General features: G+C 33.7%; 1 protein-coding gene across 1 annotated transcript; it reads left to right on the forward strand.

Annotated features, from left to right (window-relative positions):
• Positions 1-35: 35 nt before the first annotated feature.
• On the forward strand, positions 36-16,043 carry LOC145583230 (insulin-degrading enzyme-like 1, peroxisomal). The gene is made up of 26 exons (XM_081640418.1): positions 36-279; positions 376-451; positions 1,162-1,229; positions 2,231-2,322; positions 2,452-2,525; positions 2,663-2,706; positions 3,087-3,138; positions 5,162-5,284; positions 5,376-5,488; positions 5,572-5,734; positions 6,585-6,677; positions 7,768-7,853; positions 8,027-8,113; positions 8,884-8,987; positions 10,169-10,271; positions 10,482-10,577; positions 10,674-10,863; positions 11,117-11,178; positions 12,873-12,977; positions 13,404-13,605; positions 13,685-13,893; positions 14,323-14,447; positions 14,520-14,571; positions 14,661-14,747; positions 15,258-15,380; positions 15,464-16,043. Exons 1-26 carry the CDS (start codon positions 157-159, stop codon positions 15,713-15,715), a joined length of 2,904 nt encoding a protein of 967 aa, XP_081496544.1. The 5' UTR covers positions 36-156; the 3' UTR covers positions 15,716-16,043.
• Positions 16,044-17,429: the final 1,386 nt, after the last annotated feature.

Raw genomic sequence — 17,429 nt, forward strand, 5'->3', positions numbered from 1 at the left:
CAGATAAAAGTCACACCCCCAACTTCACAGCAAAAACTCAAACCATTTAAAAAATACGAAGCAAAAAAAAAATCATAAAAAAAAAAAAAAAAAAAACTAAGTCTCCTTCTTCAGTTCTTCTTCTTCGTTTCTCTCTCCTCTCCAAAGAAATCAAAAATGGCGGTTCATGAAGAAATGGCGGAGATACTGAAGCCTCGGACGGATAAAAGAGATTACAAAAGAATTGTTCTCCCTAATTCTCTTGAAATTCTTCTCATTAGCGATCCTGATACTGATAAGGTCTTTTTCAATTATTTTTTGAATTGAATTTCAATTGATTGATTTTGATTTTGTTTTTTGTTGATGATTTGATGTTTCGATTGTGTTTCTTGACAGTGTGCTGCTTCGATGAATGTTAATGTTGGCTCATTCTGTGATCCTGAAGGTCTTGAAGGACTTGCTCATTTTCTCGGTATTTTCTCTCTCCTCTTTGCTTTCATTTTTCTGTATTTCTTGCGGAATTTGATGATTGATGTTGTGTTTATTGAATGAAGTTGAATTTGTTGTCCAATTTCTTTGATTTCTTGATCAAATTGCGTATCGAGGAGATGTGTTGTGATTATTAAAAATCAGAGTTAGAATCGTTTTTGCTCCGTTTTTGTAGCGGAGCGAAGCGAGTATGATTGCTGTATGTTATCAAGATCGTCTGTTTAGTATTCTAGGTCTTTGAAGTAGGGTATAGTAAGTTAGTAGACTTTAGTCAATAGTCAGTATGACATTGGAGTGAAGTGAATATGATTTTCTGAATGTTATCAAGATCGTCTGTTTTTGCCTAAATATGATTTAATCGAGTTTCTTGAATAAGGATGGATGTTAATCGATTAAAAAAAAGAGGTGGCAAAATCAGTAGGGTGTTTAGTTGTTTGTGAATTGTGACGATTGGCAATTGGCAAGCTCTCTACCACTGCTTATAGTTGGATTGGTTAACTCTGACGCTTGATAATGGAAGAGAAATCGTTCTTATTCTTATTTTGCGTATGCTTATGTTATTCCATGACAACGAACGTCAGGTTTTATTGAGTTTGGTGTCTGTTTTGATTTTGCATGGTTAGTCTGTTAGGATCAAACCAATATTTTTGGTTGTAAAATAACCTATTTCCATTTCAATGCTGTTTTTCGCAGAGCACATGTTGTTTTATGCCAGTGAAAAGTACCCTATCGAAGATAGTTATTCCAAGTACATAACAGAGGTACTCAGCTTTTAATTAAGAAAAATATATTGGACTTTTAAATTTTATTCGGAAAGATCTAGAATCTGAAATTGGTAGTTATCAAGTTAAGAAACTAGTTTAAATGTTTCTTAATTTTGAGCCATATATAGGGCATTGCCTTACTATGATGCTTATAATACACTGCTACTACTTTTATGATTTCATAATATTATCATATATGGGGAGCAGCATTGTAAGGGCCCCTCCTCCGCCATTGTTTTAGTTTTAAACCTTGTCCTGTGTTGACATTGATTATAGTGTTGCCTTGTAAGTAACCAAATCATCATGTAGAGCAAGTGATTCAAGTTTTTTTTTCATTTTTTATTTTTTTATTTTTTTTTTGTGAAGGCGAAGGAATGAAGCATCTGTCACCTTTGACCTTTTCCTTCTTTTGATCACTGTTTAGCTACTAGTCTATAGTGACATGGCTGTCCTAGAAATAACCACCATGTCTTTTTCCTCAAAGTAGGTCTAAGAGCTGGTCTGAAGACAAATTTAGTCAATGAAGCTTTTATCTTTTCAATGACACTTGTTTGACCATGGTCCATCTGCCCCTCTGGTGTAAGGGATCTTCTTCCCTTGGTTCTGCCAGATATTGTGCTATAGGCCTATAGGGATGACTTTTTTTTTTTTTTTTTTTTTTTTTTTGCTATCAGTAATTGGCCTAAATTGCACGCACTAAAATGGTAAAACAACTACGTGGAAATGCTGGTGATTGCATCCTAACTGCTGGTTGTATGGTTGTACCTAATATGTGTTGGTGCATCATTGTTATAAAATTGAAAGTTAATCTTGCAATTAGTATCAGGCTTAGAACTTATCCTTTTTGAACAGACCTGACTTCTGATGACAGGTCATATTATATTATTATGCTTGATTACTTGTTACAGTACAAGCTAGCTTATAATTATTGTTAGTAGATAAGATGAAAGTCTGTTCTATTGCTAATATAAATATATTAATTTTTGTTTGATGCACAGCATGGTGGCTCCACAAATGCTTTCACTGCATCGGAGTATACCAATTATTTCTTTGACGTCAATGCGGACTCGTTTGAGGAAGCTCTAGATAGGTTAATGGCGGTTTCTTTTTCTTATCCCATTAATGAGTTCAATTGCATATGCAACTACCTTTCTGTTTCTTTTTTATATTTGTTCTTTTTGTTTTTTGCGAGTCTCAACCCAGATTCTTTTTTATTCAGGTTTGCACAGTTTTTTATTAAGCCACTCATGTCTCCCGATGCTACCATGAGGGAAATCAAAGCTGTAGATTCAGGTACGTTGGATAGCTGCCACCTTGCTGGTTAAGGCTTGGATTTCTTTTAATTTTGTAAGGTCCTCAACAAGATTATATGTTCAGTTATTCTTGTTTTTGTCGTCCTATTGACAACACTCTTTCTGTATTATCCTTAGAACATCAAAAGAACTTGCTTTCTGATGGTTGGCGCATAAACCAGGTATTTCGTTATATTTTTGTCTCTTGGTATAATACCTTGTCCAGTTGAGATATCTCAAATTCATTTGTGATGTGTGTACTACTTAGGTGCCTTTTTTCTCTCACACTTCTTGATGAATCTAGGAATATATGAATTTCTTTTTGTTAAATCAATCAGTTTTGGGTTTTCTTCAAAAAAAAAAAAAAAAAAAAAACAAAAAAAAAAAAAAAAAAAAATCAGTTTTGGGTCAACATAGATTTTGTATTAATGATCAACTTCCACAAGTTTTGTGTTTTAGTTACATAATTTTTTGTTCATTTTTCTTGTTTGATTAAGTGTAAGATATTTTCTCATTTTAATACTAATTCATATCTAATGCATGATTTCGTCCTTGTTTGCAGCTCAAGAAACATCTTAGCTCACCAACCCATCCCTACCACAAATTTAGTACAGGTAATTTGTATAGATATGGTAGTTTAAACATGTAAACATCCTCAGCTTGTACAATATTGAAGTTAATATTGTATTTTGGTTTTTATAATGAGTTTTGATGGAGTTCATCCATGGCTCCTGTTTCAGTTCACGAAACCTTGCGTCCTTGCTTGCTTTTTAGATCTCTCAAGTTTGAATCCATAGTTTGAGGCTTTGAGCTGCTTTTTTTTTAGAGTAATTTGTTGCCGGCACTTGGAATGTTGGAAGTAATCAAACTCATTGAAAAATTTACTGCATTAAGTTAGAAATATCTTCTATGGTCTGAGTACCCTGCACTAATCAATAGGTTAGCAGATTCTTCGCTACTGAAGGAGAAGTATAACACCAGGAGAAGAGAAGAGATAGAAGCAAAGTAGATGTGTGCTTTTGTTGGTGAAAGAAGTTACATTAAAAAACACTATAGTGAATGTTGTAGAATCAAACACTATAATTAGGGTTGGAGAGTGGTTTTAAAAATAGGTTTTCAAGAAAGTTTCACTGAAGTGAATGGATGGAATATGGATTATTTTATTTAAGGCCTTATAACCTTCATTATGTGTCATTTGAATTCATGTTTGTATTATTTTCCCTTTTTAACCTTTATGCTAGTGTAGCTAAGAGGCAAGAGAGGTCTATGAAGGATTTTTGTGGTTTTTGGTAGGTGAGGAGAAGAGGGATCATCTTATTAATTAAGGTTGTATCAATAGAGCTAAAGAAATGTGTCACCTATCTATTTTGGTAATATGGTCTATTGTACAGATGTGGTTGTAGCGTTTTCTGGACGAGCATGGCTCTCTTTTGACAAAGTGATTTGGAGTCTGTATGGTTGTCAACTGAATGGCTGTGATGTGTTGGCAAGGTCTTAGGTTCCTTATAAAAACACTTGGAAATTTGTTTCACAATCATGGTTTTTTTCCTTTGGATAATGGAGAATGTGTTTTTTGATTGGGAGGATCTCATGGGAGAAGCCTATGTATTGCTTCCTCTTCTGTTTAAAGTTAGTCAATTTCTCATTATATCCCCCACCCCCTCCCTTGTGATGGTTGTTGATAGGTTTCTTGGAACTTTCATTTAACGAGGATTGAGTATGCTTTTTTATCTAAATTCCATGATAAAGTGGTTGGCTAATTCTTTGAGGTCAATTGCTTGGCCTTCCCTTTACATTTACAACCACTGACCATGAAATGCGAATTGCTCAATTTTGTTACGCTTCTGAAACAAGTGTATATGTTGTATTGCTAATTTGTAGAAATCTAATATGTAATAATAATCTAGATCACGCAAGGATTTATCCCCTCACGTGTGTAATTTGGCTTGTGAGGAGTTGAGGAATCGTTAGTTTTGCATTGTTACGCAGCTTTAATTTTCCCTGAAAGAGGTTATTTGGTTTGGTACTTTGGTTAGGTTACAATGGATTGGTCCTTTTACTCGTCAGTATTATTTACATATACAGTGATATGATTCAGTTTGGATTATATTCAAGTTTTATCATCATTTTTTTTCTCTTTTTTTTCTTTTTTCTTTTTTTTTTTTTTTTTTTGAGTAAAAGTTTATCATCATTTAGTTTATCATAATATCATTGAATTTTTAGTTCGGTGTAGTTTAGATCAGGTCAATATTCTTTTAATTCAAATTGGATTTACCTAGTTTTTCATACAGTTCAGGTGAAGGTCATAGTACTTTGTATCAGGTGGTTTTCATGCGTGTAAGTGAAGGCATCAGAATATACAAGGCTAACCAGCAATTGGTTTTGCCAGGCCTTTTGCGATATTGACATTTTACATGCATTGACTATTGTTGACCACATAACAACATCTATTTATCCAATCTTACACTTCAAAAAAATTTTAGATAATGCCTGCCCATTGAATATCTTAAAAGAATTCAAGAGTGGTGGCTGGTGGGATGTAAGCAACCTTCTAATTATTATTAAACTATTCAGTTGGGTGGCTCCTTTTTCCAAATACCAATGTATAGTTATCTTTTGAGTCCATCCTATTTGCAGGAAGCTGGGAGACCTTAGCAGAGCGGCCAAAGGCAAAGGGTATAGATACAAGAGATGAATTGATTAAATTCTACAAGGAATATTATTCAGCAAACCTGATGCGTCTTGTTGTCTATTCTAAAGGTTCTGATTGCTTTGCCTTTGTCTATGTTAAATTGATTGATGCCATAGTCAGCTTACATGCTAAAGAGCCAGTTTAATGTGTAAATTTTAGATAGTCTCGATAAAATTGAACGTGTTGTGGAAAGCAAATTTCAAGATATACCAAATACCAATAGAAACGCTCTCAGCTTCCCTGGTCAGCCTTGCACATCAGACCACCTTCAGGTTAGTTTACACTATGCTCTATCAGCTGTATGTTTATGCCAAAAAGGTTCTGCATCAATGTGTTCTGTTTAACTTGTTTGTAGATCCTTGTCAAAACTGTCCCAATTAAAGACGGCCATAATTTGAGGTTTATGTGGCCTATCACTCCTAGCATTCGTTACTACAAGGAAGGACCTTGCAGGTATCTTGGACACGTTATCGGCCATGAAGCAGAAGGATCATTGTTTTACATCTTGAAGAAATTAGGTGGGTTTGACACATCCGTTACATGCTCCTGAAAACAGGTTTTCTAGGCGTACTTTGTTTGAATTGATTTCATAATACCTTTGATTTGCAAATATATGTTTTGTGTTCAACAGATGTATAGTAATTTATTACTCCATTAGTCCACAATAATATACAAGCGTATAATATATCAACAATTATTTTATTGTAATTTAAAGCAAGTATTGACTTATCTTAAAAGTATATCTTCAGATTGATGTCTGGTCATACAAGAATTGATAGAAATTGTGATGTTTTTTATTCCGTAGGAATAAGCTGCATATGAATGTCTAAGGTAATTAAACATCTTAAATTTGTATCAAGATTGAATTTTATTAAAATTTCAATAGCTGTAAGAATATTTAAAGGATTTAACACTAAATGGATCTTGATCTCATAAATTTTGTAGCTAGTGTCTTGGTGATCTCGTTGAATTTCCAAATTATTTTAGGTTTCTGAATGATATGGTGTGTGTGTGTGTGCGCGCGAGCGCGTGCGCGTGTGCATGCGCGTGTGTGTGTGTGTGTGTGTTTTTGCATTAAGAGGCTTTGATATAATCTTAAATTAGCAGTTCTGGGTGAATCTTAAATTAGCAGTTCTGTAGTCTAAAGGAATTTTGTGAAGGGAAACACTCATGTCTTTTTGCATTAAGAGGCTTTGATATAATCTTGATCCGAATTATCTCATTGTCTTTAAAATTTCAACTTTAGGTTTACACACAGTTGTACCTTATGTAGTCTCTCAACCTGATTGGTTTCAACATGGTTGCTTCTTTGATATTTCCATTGACTGTATTTAGCTCAATAACTTACATTAGAGTGCATGCTTTCAGGTTGGGCCTTCGGATTATCTGCTGGGGAAACAGACTCCTCTAATGATTACTCTTTTTTTAAAGTTGGCATTGAGCTTACAGATGCGGGGCATAGTAAGTGCTTAATTAAGTTGGCTTTATGATGTTGCTTTTGAATGGGGGGAAGTATATGTGTATTTTCTTTATAGACTGATGATAAAGTATTAAAGCTATATCAGGGGAGTTTGAGTAAATGGCATTAACTTATTGTTGTTATAGTTAACACCTTTAACTTGACGGACAAACTTTTTTGCACAATTGTGGCACCTCCCCTGCCTCTTTCCAACCAAAGTTACCACCACCACTCTTAAAATGATTGACAGTTGGGTTCATTTTAAAACACATAATTTCAAATGTCCTCCAAATTTTCCAAGAAAAAGGTTATAGAGCTATGTTACATTGTTTCATTTTAATAGCTTGCTGTTTTTCTTTTGCATTAGTCATTCCCCATAATGCAAATAATGTTCTAAATCAATGCAATGACAGTTGGAATATATAGTTATATTCATTAAGAATTCTGCAACTTGCCAGATGATCAATTAAGGGCTTCTAATTAGAATTTAAAATTAGTGGATTAACTCCTTGGATCTCAGAGTTGCTGAAAAACTTTATATACCTGGTGCACCATGCACCCAAGGGTAATTTCTGCTCATTTAATAGGTTTTTTTTTATTCTCCTTTTAAAATATTAAAATGAGTAAACCAAACATCCTTGGGAGTACCTACCTCTATGGCTCTATGTGCACCCGTGTGTATATAAAAGGTTCTGCAGAGTTGCACCTGATTTTAACGACGTCATTCATTGTAACATGTTTTTGTTAGTTTCCAAATTGCATTTGTGTATGATTCCTTGTTTAGGTTTGGATGACTGAAATGTTCTTTATATAATGTGAATTTGTTGACTTACAATGTTTACGGAGTTGATCACTAGTCAGGAATCGGGACAATCCCCACCAGACATGCAAAACTAAGCAGGTTGACCCCTAGTAGATCTTTCTCCGCGAGCCTACCAATGCATAGAGGAAGATCTCGATTGGATGGGGGATGAGTGAAATAGAAAGTTTTAAATAATTTTGAATTCTAAATCGGTGGATAGTTGGATACCTTCATCTTTTAGCTTTTCTCATGGTGTGGATCATTTTTGGCCTCTTTCTAATCTATTGCAGAGAACATGCAAAATGTTGTGGGCTTGCTTTTCAAATATATCCAGCTTGTACAGAAGTCAGGCGTTTGTGAATGGATTTTCAATGAGGTTTGTTGTGAATTATCTGACCTGCCTAACTCTTTTGTTTATGTTTCAGACATTCATTTGGTTAAGTAATAATATTATTTTATGTATCAATCAGCTTGGAATCTTTGTACTGTGTTCTTTACTTGATATCTTTATTTACACTGGGATTCTAAATTCCTTTCATTTTTGTGTAGCTTTCAGCGATTTGTGAGACCTCATTCCATTTTCAGGACAAAAATCGTCCCTCGGATTATGTGGTTGATATTTCAAGCAATATGCAGGTAAGAACAGATTTTTATTTTGGAAGCTGGTATGCTTACATTTTTTTAACCTTGTCACTTTAGCAAATTTTCCTAGCTTGCCTGGAACTTTTTGGCTAACTTTATTCCCATGGTGTTCATTAATAAAACAACTCATATCACTGTAAATTCCTGTGGAAGCCCTAATATATGGTGTTCTGAAAGAATTCATGCTTATAATTATTTTTTAGCTTAATTACTTAAGTCAAATGCTTGATACTCCAACATACCTGTGGACAGTTGACTGTTCATTTTGGACCAAAATATGCAAACATTTTCGTGAATTGTCTGAGTCTGATACCTAAATATGTACCCATGTTTAACAAAGCAGTCAAATATGAGAACCATAGGCCAAAGTGATGCTTGATACTTCAATATTTTTTTAAAAAAAAATATTTCTGTAGACAGGACAATCAGAGTTGAGCTGCTAAAAGATTTATAAGTTCTTTTATATATATATATATATATATATATATATATATATATATATATATATATATATATATATATATATATATATATATATATATATAAATAATTAAACTCTGAATATTTTCCTTCTTTTCTTTCCCAGCTAGAGAATTTGTGTTTAAGTTCAAAAAGAATAGGCTCAACAAGTCCTTTAAAAAAAGATTTCCGAATTTATGAAATGTGTGTGTGTGTGTGTGTTTTGTGGAGAGGGGGTTGATTAGGTTAATTTTATTTTGCAGCATCTACATGCTTAAGTTTCCATTCTCTGTGTATCATTACAGTTATATCCACCTAGAGATTGGCTGGCGAGATCATCATTGCCGTCTACTTTCAACCCAAGCACTATCCAAATGATACTAGATGAACTTAATCCAGAGAATGTGAGGTAAATCTGAATATTCTGAGAAGAATGTGGCTATTGTAATGGTTTGGTGCTTCATTATATTTCTCTTCGATGTTTGAAAGTTAGATCCTTCTTCCTTTTTTAAGTATTTAAATAATCCCTGTACATTTACCATAGTTGGAGCTTATATCGTCTTATTTTGTCAAAGATGACTCATACTTTGCAAAGGGATGAATGGATGCTGCCAAAAATCACATAATATTAATGGATCGTCATTTTTTTTTTTTTTTTTTTTTTTTTTGGGGGGAGGAGGGGAGGGGAGGTCCATTGGCTTGGTTCTGTAGCTATTTCTCACAGTTTTCTTTCCAATTCACTTTGTTTGAATTGTGAGAGTGAGAGCTATTTTAGGGTATGTAAGACTGGAGAAACCTTGTTGGAGAATTTCTGTAATATATGTACTTATGGAAAGATCAAATGTGCTTATGATATTGATTTTCGTAATGAAAGTCCCTTATTTTTGTGTCAATTAATTTTTTTATTAGAGAACTAGGATCTGATACCTGATTCTTAGCATTTGTTGCATTATTTCTGTTTAACTTAATGTACATTCTGTCTCTAGTGTATTTTATATTGTCATACACAATCATATTTTGCTCTCCATTTTCTTCTCAGCTTTGGTTGTCGTATTAGAAACAGTCATATTGGTTTATCGCAATCACTATTCTGTGGACCTTGGAACATGATGCTCATTGTGCTCCCAGACCACTACTTTGGAACTTGTTAAAACTTATAAACATAAGATAAGAGAGAACATATTTGAATACAGAGGGATAAAAAACTCTTACGTGTAAATTTTTAGAACATTTACATTAAAAGCTGTTTGTTGTTGATGTGGTTCAATGAAACTTCTTCAATGTTCCTAAATGTATTTCTAGAATATTTCCGGTGACGATGTGTGTAAATGAAGTTTCTTCTCTGTATTTAAATGTTTTTGCTGCGTGTTGAATTGTTGATGTTAAGCAGTTTCCTCCTTTTGTTCATAAGTTTCATCTGTATATTCAAAATGTTGTGGTGTGGGATCAAAGTCTCTAATCCATAGAATATTATTAATAGGTATATTAGTAGGGCATTTGGAGTTAAAATATTTGAGTTTATGACATGTCTTTGCTGTATACTAAGTTTACTAATACAGAATGGCTGGTTACGTGTCACGTTCATGGCAGGATATTTTGGGAATCAAAGACTTTTGAAGGGCATACAGACTTGGCTGAGCCGTGGTATGGAACATGTTATTCCCATGAGAAGATTTCCTCATCGACAATTCAGGTGGCTTGAGTTCATCCCTTACATCTGTGTAATATTATTGTTTCGCTTTAGAGTTGGTGCCTCTGAGGCTCTAAATCAATAATGTTGAGTAAATAGATAGAAGAAAGATTATTATGGAACCATTTGTATTATGAGGTGTAATTTCTATTCGTATCAGTAATGTGATTATGTTTGTTTGTTGGCATTTATTTTAACTTGGTTCATTTGCAGCAATGGATGTCTGGTTCTCCTAATGAGAATTTGCATCTACCAGCAGCCAATGTATTCATTCCTACTGACCTATCAATTAAAGATTTCAAGGATAAGGTATAGGAGTTCACACTATAGCTATTAAAGTATTAAGCTATGCATTGATGCTCTTTTTTGTTTTTACCATGATGATTAATCTTAATATTGAAACAGGTCACATACCCCACTTTGTTAAGGACTTCATCGTATTCCAGATTATGGTACAAGCCTGATACGATGTTTTTCATCCCTAAGGCTTATGTGAAAATAGATTTTCACTGCCCACATGCTGGAAACTCCCCCGAATCAGAAGTCCTTACTGACATCTTCACAAGATTGCTAACAGATTACTTAAATGAATATGGTATGCTGTTAAGACATTGTTTTTTGGTAATTTTCCCTGTTGACATCTGTCTTTCCTCCTTTTATTTTCTTTTTTTTTTTTTATCTGTATTTTTTAAATTGCAGAATGTGAGAGTGCTACTGCATGCACGTGAACTGTTTTTATTCAATATTTCTATTCAGTTGGCTTACTACTTTCATAAAGCTTTTGATTTGATGTTGGAACCCTTATTTACAATATGTTATAAACGTGATGTCTGCTGTCTCTTTTTCAGCTTATGACGCTCAGGTTGCTGGTCTTCATTATGGGATTAACCATACTGATTGTGGTTTTGAGGTATTACATTCATTTTTGTAATTAGATAAAAATTCATAGCTAAAGGTGGGTGTACATATAAATTTTTTCCCGTGAAATGTGCATGTGGAAGTGAAAGCATAAAAGAATATCCTGTGATTCCTGTCTCATCTTCAAAACATCAGTTATTGGGTTAATTTGTAGGGTTTAATGCCTGGTTTGTGAGGGATGTTAGTCATTCAATCTTGTCTAATATTGGTGGTTCTGTGCTTAGAATTTTCAAAAATATATACACTTAGATGTTGCTTCTTGGTTTTGGTTTATAAATGAGCTCTAAAATTATGAATTGGAATAAGTTTTAAAAGAAGCTCTTGTTTCCTATGATGAGTGATAGCAGAAATATTCGACAAGGCGAGAAGCATCATTGTTGTATCACAATCTTCATGGAGCTTTAGGCTAAGTTTGGTGGGGCAGAAAATATTTATAATTGTAAACTTTGCATAGAATGTAGTTTTCTAGGGTATTTTAATGAAATTTGACACACAAATTAGGAACCACAACAACTGAACAACGTATATGCTTGTGTGTGCTTTTTGGTATGGGCCAACCATTGTGGTTTTTCTGTTGTCTTATTTCTTTCCATTGTCTAATGTTAATTTCAAATTAGTAAACATAAAATTAATTGGAAATTCCATTTCCTTGTTATCACTTATAGTTCAGAAAAGTATTAACTATTCTTCAGGAGTTTGAACTTATTTATGTGCTTAGTGACACAAGCAAGATAAGTATATTTTATCTCCATTAGGGTCTCATATCCTTGGTGGTCGGGGGGGTACTAAGAGGCTTTTTTTTAGAAACTTTGAGTTAGAAGATTCTCTATGAGTTGGATCGGTGGATGAATGCATTTACCTCTTAACCAGATAGGAGACTCTTTTTAGGACCTGGTTACCTTTCCCTTCTTATTGTGCTTGTCAGGGCTATAAATAAGGATCATCCTTTTGCTTGGAATTTGGTGACTTATCGTATGAGCAGGGTGGGTTAACCCTTCAGTATTGTGGTGCCCAAGAATATCTACCTGGTTGGAAAGTGGTTGTGTAGATTCCCTTTGAAATCTGTTTTTTTTTTTTTTTTTTGGCATAGGGTTATTAATGGTAAACTTCAATCTTAAAGCAAACCACCATTGAAATGCGCTTATTGGCACAGGGTTTCCTATCTTAGCTATGGAAGTTTGTCTCTTAGGTATCTTCTTCTTTTCCTTCACTTGATCTTACTCTAGGTGGGCAATTGGGCAAAATGCGAAGTTTTAGGATTATTCTTGAGCAAGAGATAGCAAACATTCTCAATGATTTGTAGACTTTGGTTTTTTGTATTAAAGTATATGCCGGTGCTTTGTAGACTTTGGTTTTTTGTATTAAAGTATATGCCAGTGCTTTGTAGACTTTGGCTTAGAGTGCTATTATTGAATGAATTGTGTCAAGGATGATGAGGTGAAGTTGTTCCCGTGTTACCTGTGTAACTTGTGGTCAAAGACAAATAATGCTGTCATATTGTAATTCTTTCAAATGTCCATTGTGTTTGGTCCACTGTCAAATTATTCCATGTCCTCTGTTTTTCTTTGCACTAATTGCTGTATTTTTTTCATCTTAGTGTCCTTTTATTTTTATTATAAATCTTAAAAACATGTTAATCAATTACCTTCATAAATGTACTGGTGATTAATTTCTTTGGCTTTGCAGGTGACAGTGACTGGGTATAATCACAAATTGGGGATCTTGTTGGATACAATAGTTGATATGATTGTTAAGTTTGAAGTAAGATCAGACAGATTTGCTGTTATAAAGGTAATCCATAGCTTTCTTAGAGTTCGACATCAATTTTTTGCTTTAAAGTCCTTTGGTATGAAGTAATTTCATTAAGCTCCCTCAAGATGTAACTCAACCAAGAGCAGTAGGCGTGGCAGAATATCATGTATTATTTGATCAGGGTTAAATTGTTGATTGGCCTCACGTTGTGGGATCTGCATTCTAGTAATATGGCAATGTACATCTGAAGTATACTTCTCCATTGTGTAAAACATAGAAGAGAAACATTGATTTTTAATGGTGAGCACCCAATTTATTCTCACTCTACAAAGCCTGGCTTACACCCAAAATATTGATCCTGAGAATCGGCCAGGCTGATCTTTTGGCCTTATTCCTAATCTTCTATGTATATATAATTAACTTACGATGATCGCAATTATCTAAACTAATTCTTCTGCCCCACAGGAGACTGTATTAAAGCAGTATCAAAATTTCAAGTTTCAGCAACCGTATCAGCAAGCAATGTATTACTGCTCATTGATTCTACAAGACAATTCTTGGCCTTGGATGGAACAGCTTGAAATTCTACCCAATCTTGAAGTTGATGCACTATCCAAGTTTGTTCCCTTGATGCTCTCAAAAGCATTTCTGGAGTGTTATTTTGCAGGTTAGTATTCCTAAAATTACTTGAATGTATGCATCTTATATCAATCTTCTATTTACTACTAATACTGGTAAGTTTTCAGGAAACATTGAGCAGGGTGAAGCTGAGTCAACTATTGAGAAAATCGAAAGTGCTTTTTTTAAGGGTTCAAACCCTCTTTGCCAGCCACTTTTTCCTTCACAATATCAGACTAATAGAGTTGTGAAGCTTGGAAAAGGCAAACGTTACTGCTATAGTGCCAAAGGCTTAAATCCAACTGATGAGAATTCATCCCTTATTCACTGTATTCAGGTAATATCCATGTGCAGATTACGTTTTATTGTTTTTAATCTTTTTGCTTTTTTTGAGTCTAAATGATTTCTTTAGTGCTTTATAATCTCTGTCGATGATTCTCCAAATTTGTAGATTTATCTATATCAATATGACTGAATGTGCCAAGGCTTTCGTTAGGTTTAATAGCCATTGTTGCTCCCATGTAATAGGAATATTTTGTTAAGCCAAGTCTATTAGGTTTAAAACACGACTATTTCGTGAAGCTAAGTAAATAGATTTAAAATATGACTATTTCAGTATTTCATTAAGTACAGTACATTCTACTATGAATTTTGAACTTGCCATTCTGCAAAATGTTGTCTCAAAATGTTGAATAATATGTTAATGTGGGATGGAAGGAGTGTATTTTTGGGTTTTTAATATGAACTACTACTTAAATTGTCATAGGCACATCAAGATGAATACTTGGCAAATGTAAAGCTTGAGCTTATTGCTCTTGTTGCCAAACAACCAACGTTCCACCAGCTTCGATCTGTTGAGCAACTTGGATACATAACTGTTCTTATGAAGAGGTGAAGTTTGTGATCCTGATTTTTTGTAATTTAAACTGTTGTGATGTATTTACTGACATTGCTCTCTTGTAGAAATATTTTTGGCATCCATGGATTACAATTTATCATCCAATCTACAGCGAAGGTACACTGAGTGCAATCAATACATGCATATGTTTGCTAGAAAGCTTGTCGATGATGCCATGTTAATCACTTTGCTTTCCTACCATACAGGGTCCAAGTCATATTGATCAAAGAGTTGAGGCATTCCTTAGTAAATTTGAGGGTGAACTTCGCCAGCTTAGTGAAGATGAATTCAAGGCAAGTGAGACATGTTTAAACACTTATCTGTTAGCACTAGCTTGAATTAGTAAGTACATCAAAAGCATTTGTTAATGATGAAAATATGTGAACTTGTTTCATAAATCAATTTTTTAGTATCGATGAAGAAAAATTCTTACAAATTTTCACTTGAGATAAAATGGTTCATGATATTATACGATTTTGAAATAGCGATAACAATGGCAGTAGTGTTAGTAAAAGTAATCTAATATATTTATCATTACTGCTATTCAGCTATTGACATGAGATGATGAGTTCTTGTTGAACACACTAGATATCTCAATCTGGCATTTTAATAGATGAATAAGGGAACTTCATAGATGATAATATCCCATTGTTTTTTCCTGAATTATAAACGAATCATTTAATGAGGCTGCAAGGGGTGATGGGGAAAGATGAGCACGTGCCAGTTTTGTTTGTTCATGATCTGCTATTCTGCTTTCTTGATGTGTAAATCACTTCGACTAATTGTAATTTTATTAGAAACAGAAAAATCTCAATTCGCTAGTTGACAGCAAACTGGAGAAGCACAAGAATCTGAGAGAAGAATCTAGATTCTTCTGGAAAGAGATTACTGATGGGACTTTCAAATTTGACAGGAGAGAATCTGAGGTATGTGTGCCATATTAACACAAAAACCTTAAAAACAGGATTTCCTTTTGGGTTGTACAGCTCATAATGGTATGTCATGACAGGTCTCGGCATTAAAGCAGCTGACCCAGAAAGAGCTAGTAGAATTCTTTGATGAATTCATCAAAGTTGATGCTCCCCGAAAGAAATCGCTGAGCGTAATGGTGTACGGATCCTCACATTTATCAGACTATGAAGCCGATAAAGCTAGCACAGAACAAGCAAAGTATGTTCACATAGATGATATCTTCACTTTTAGAAGAACACAACCACTATATGGCTCATTCAGAGGTGGTCGGACTCCTACTAAACTGTAAGGATTACAAACTGAGGAGTAAGGGACTGCAGTCAAAGGCGAAGAAGACTTATATATCTTGGTCTCTTGGATGAAATTCTGATGTGTGTTGATTGATGTAATACACTAGTACAGAAATAATACAACAGTACTACCTGTACTTTTTTTGACTAGGAGACATTACCCATAGATAATTTTATTTTTTTTTTAAAAAAAAAAAAGTGTTTTTATTTTTTCATATACCGTTATGTTTTTACGAGCTATTGTTTGTATTAATAACATTGCATCTATAAAATCAATGTATGTACTGTAAAAGTGGTTAGCTTGTATGAAAACATAACTGTCTTTAACATATGTGTACGTACTATAACAGGGATTGTGTTGGAGATTACAAAGGTATTTGATTTTCTATTTGTTTCGTAGTTAGAATGGCCATTTACCAATCTAATACGTTGGTAACGTTCTATAACTATGGAATATAATTGTATTAATATACTTCTGTATTAATATAGTACCTTCTGTTTCCTAAACACGCTTCCGAAGGCGCCAAAAGAACCGTGGCATTAATGTTATTAGCCATTTCCTGCATAAACTATATTCTGTTCACCTTCCAAAATTACCTTGTTGTGTAAGGCGAACCAAAATCAATAAATCTGAATCTGGAGCTTTTAGTTAACTATGCTGCTATTACTCTTATCTGCAATCTGATCATAAGACAAAGAATATGCATATGTTAATTTAGAATAATCAGTTAATTATTGATCAGAAGTTTCTGAAAAACCACATCCACATGCTTTCTTTAGGAAGAAGAATCTGTGGGATCCACCTTTCGCATAAAAATAATGTCCACCAATAAATAACAATGCCTCTAATTTAACCTTACGTGATTATTGAACATTAGGAACAGTATTGCTGTCTGTATGAAAAACAATTGACATGACTTATCAAAGGGGATTATTTAAATTTATGCACCCAAAAACCTAATACTCATTAACTGTAGATTAATTGGCCAATATTGGAACATTAAGTAATTTGTGACTATTATACTACCTCCGTTAAATGTTATGTGCAAGTTTGAAATATTTTATATCTTACATATAACACCCCAAAATTACACATAACATTTAACGGAGGTAGTACTAAAATAGCCAAATTAGCAAGGTAACGCTACTGTAGATGCTTGATTGTAATGTCCCACTCCCACATTAACTAGTCATACAATCTAATTATCAATCTATCTTATCTTTTTCTTTTCTTTTTTTAAATGTGAAGTCAACTTATAGTATAGCACAATATAATTCTATTTTCTTTTCTGATTTTCTCAGATAAATTAAACTAGTAGTAGAAGTACTCTCTCTATATTTTATAATACGATACAAGGCACAGAGTATTCAATTTATACCCCCTATCTATAAATTATTTTCACATTATTTAACTTTTAATGCATGTCCTTATCGTTACTCCGCAATATCACCCAAAATCCTTTTGCAATTAATTTTACAGTTTACTGTTGATATAATCTACTTGTATTTTCTCCCAATTAATTAACACAAGAGGTGAAGGGTTAAGGAAAAAGTACCGTGTAAATAAATGGGTCAATCCGGCCTCCTGCCCCACTTCGCTTAACTTCTTCCATCCTCAACAACCTGTAAAAAATTACCATCCAATTAATACACATACACAACCAAGTTAATTGAAAGTATAAAGCCACAAACTAAACACTTCAAACTTAAAAG

This window comes from Chenopodium album, chromosome 15 (assembly GCF_948465745.1).
Source record: "Chenopodium album chromosome 15, dcCheAlbu1.1, whole genome shotgun sequence".
Taxonomy (NCBI): domain Eukaryota; kingdom Viridiplantae; phylum Streptophyta; class Magnoliopsida; order Caryophyllales; family Amaranthaceae; genus Chenopodium; species Chenopodium album.

What these genes read in the sequence shown, in the direction of transcription:
- LOC145583230 (XM_081640418.1), top strand. Translation starts at nt 157, where the DNA reads ATGGCGGTTCATGAAGAAATGGCGGAGATACTGAAGCCTCGGACGGAT. An exon ending in CTTAATCCAGAGAATGTGAG is followed by an intron (nt 8,988 to 10,168) that starts GTAAATCTGAAT and finishes CGTTCATGGCAG; the next exon opens with GATATTTTGGGAATCAAAGA. An exon ending in AGATTACTTAAATGAATATG is followed by an intron (nt 10,864 to 11,116) that starts GTATGCTGTTAA and finishes TCTCTTTTTCAG; the next exon opens with CTTATGACGCTCAGGTTGCT.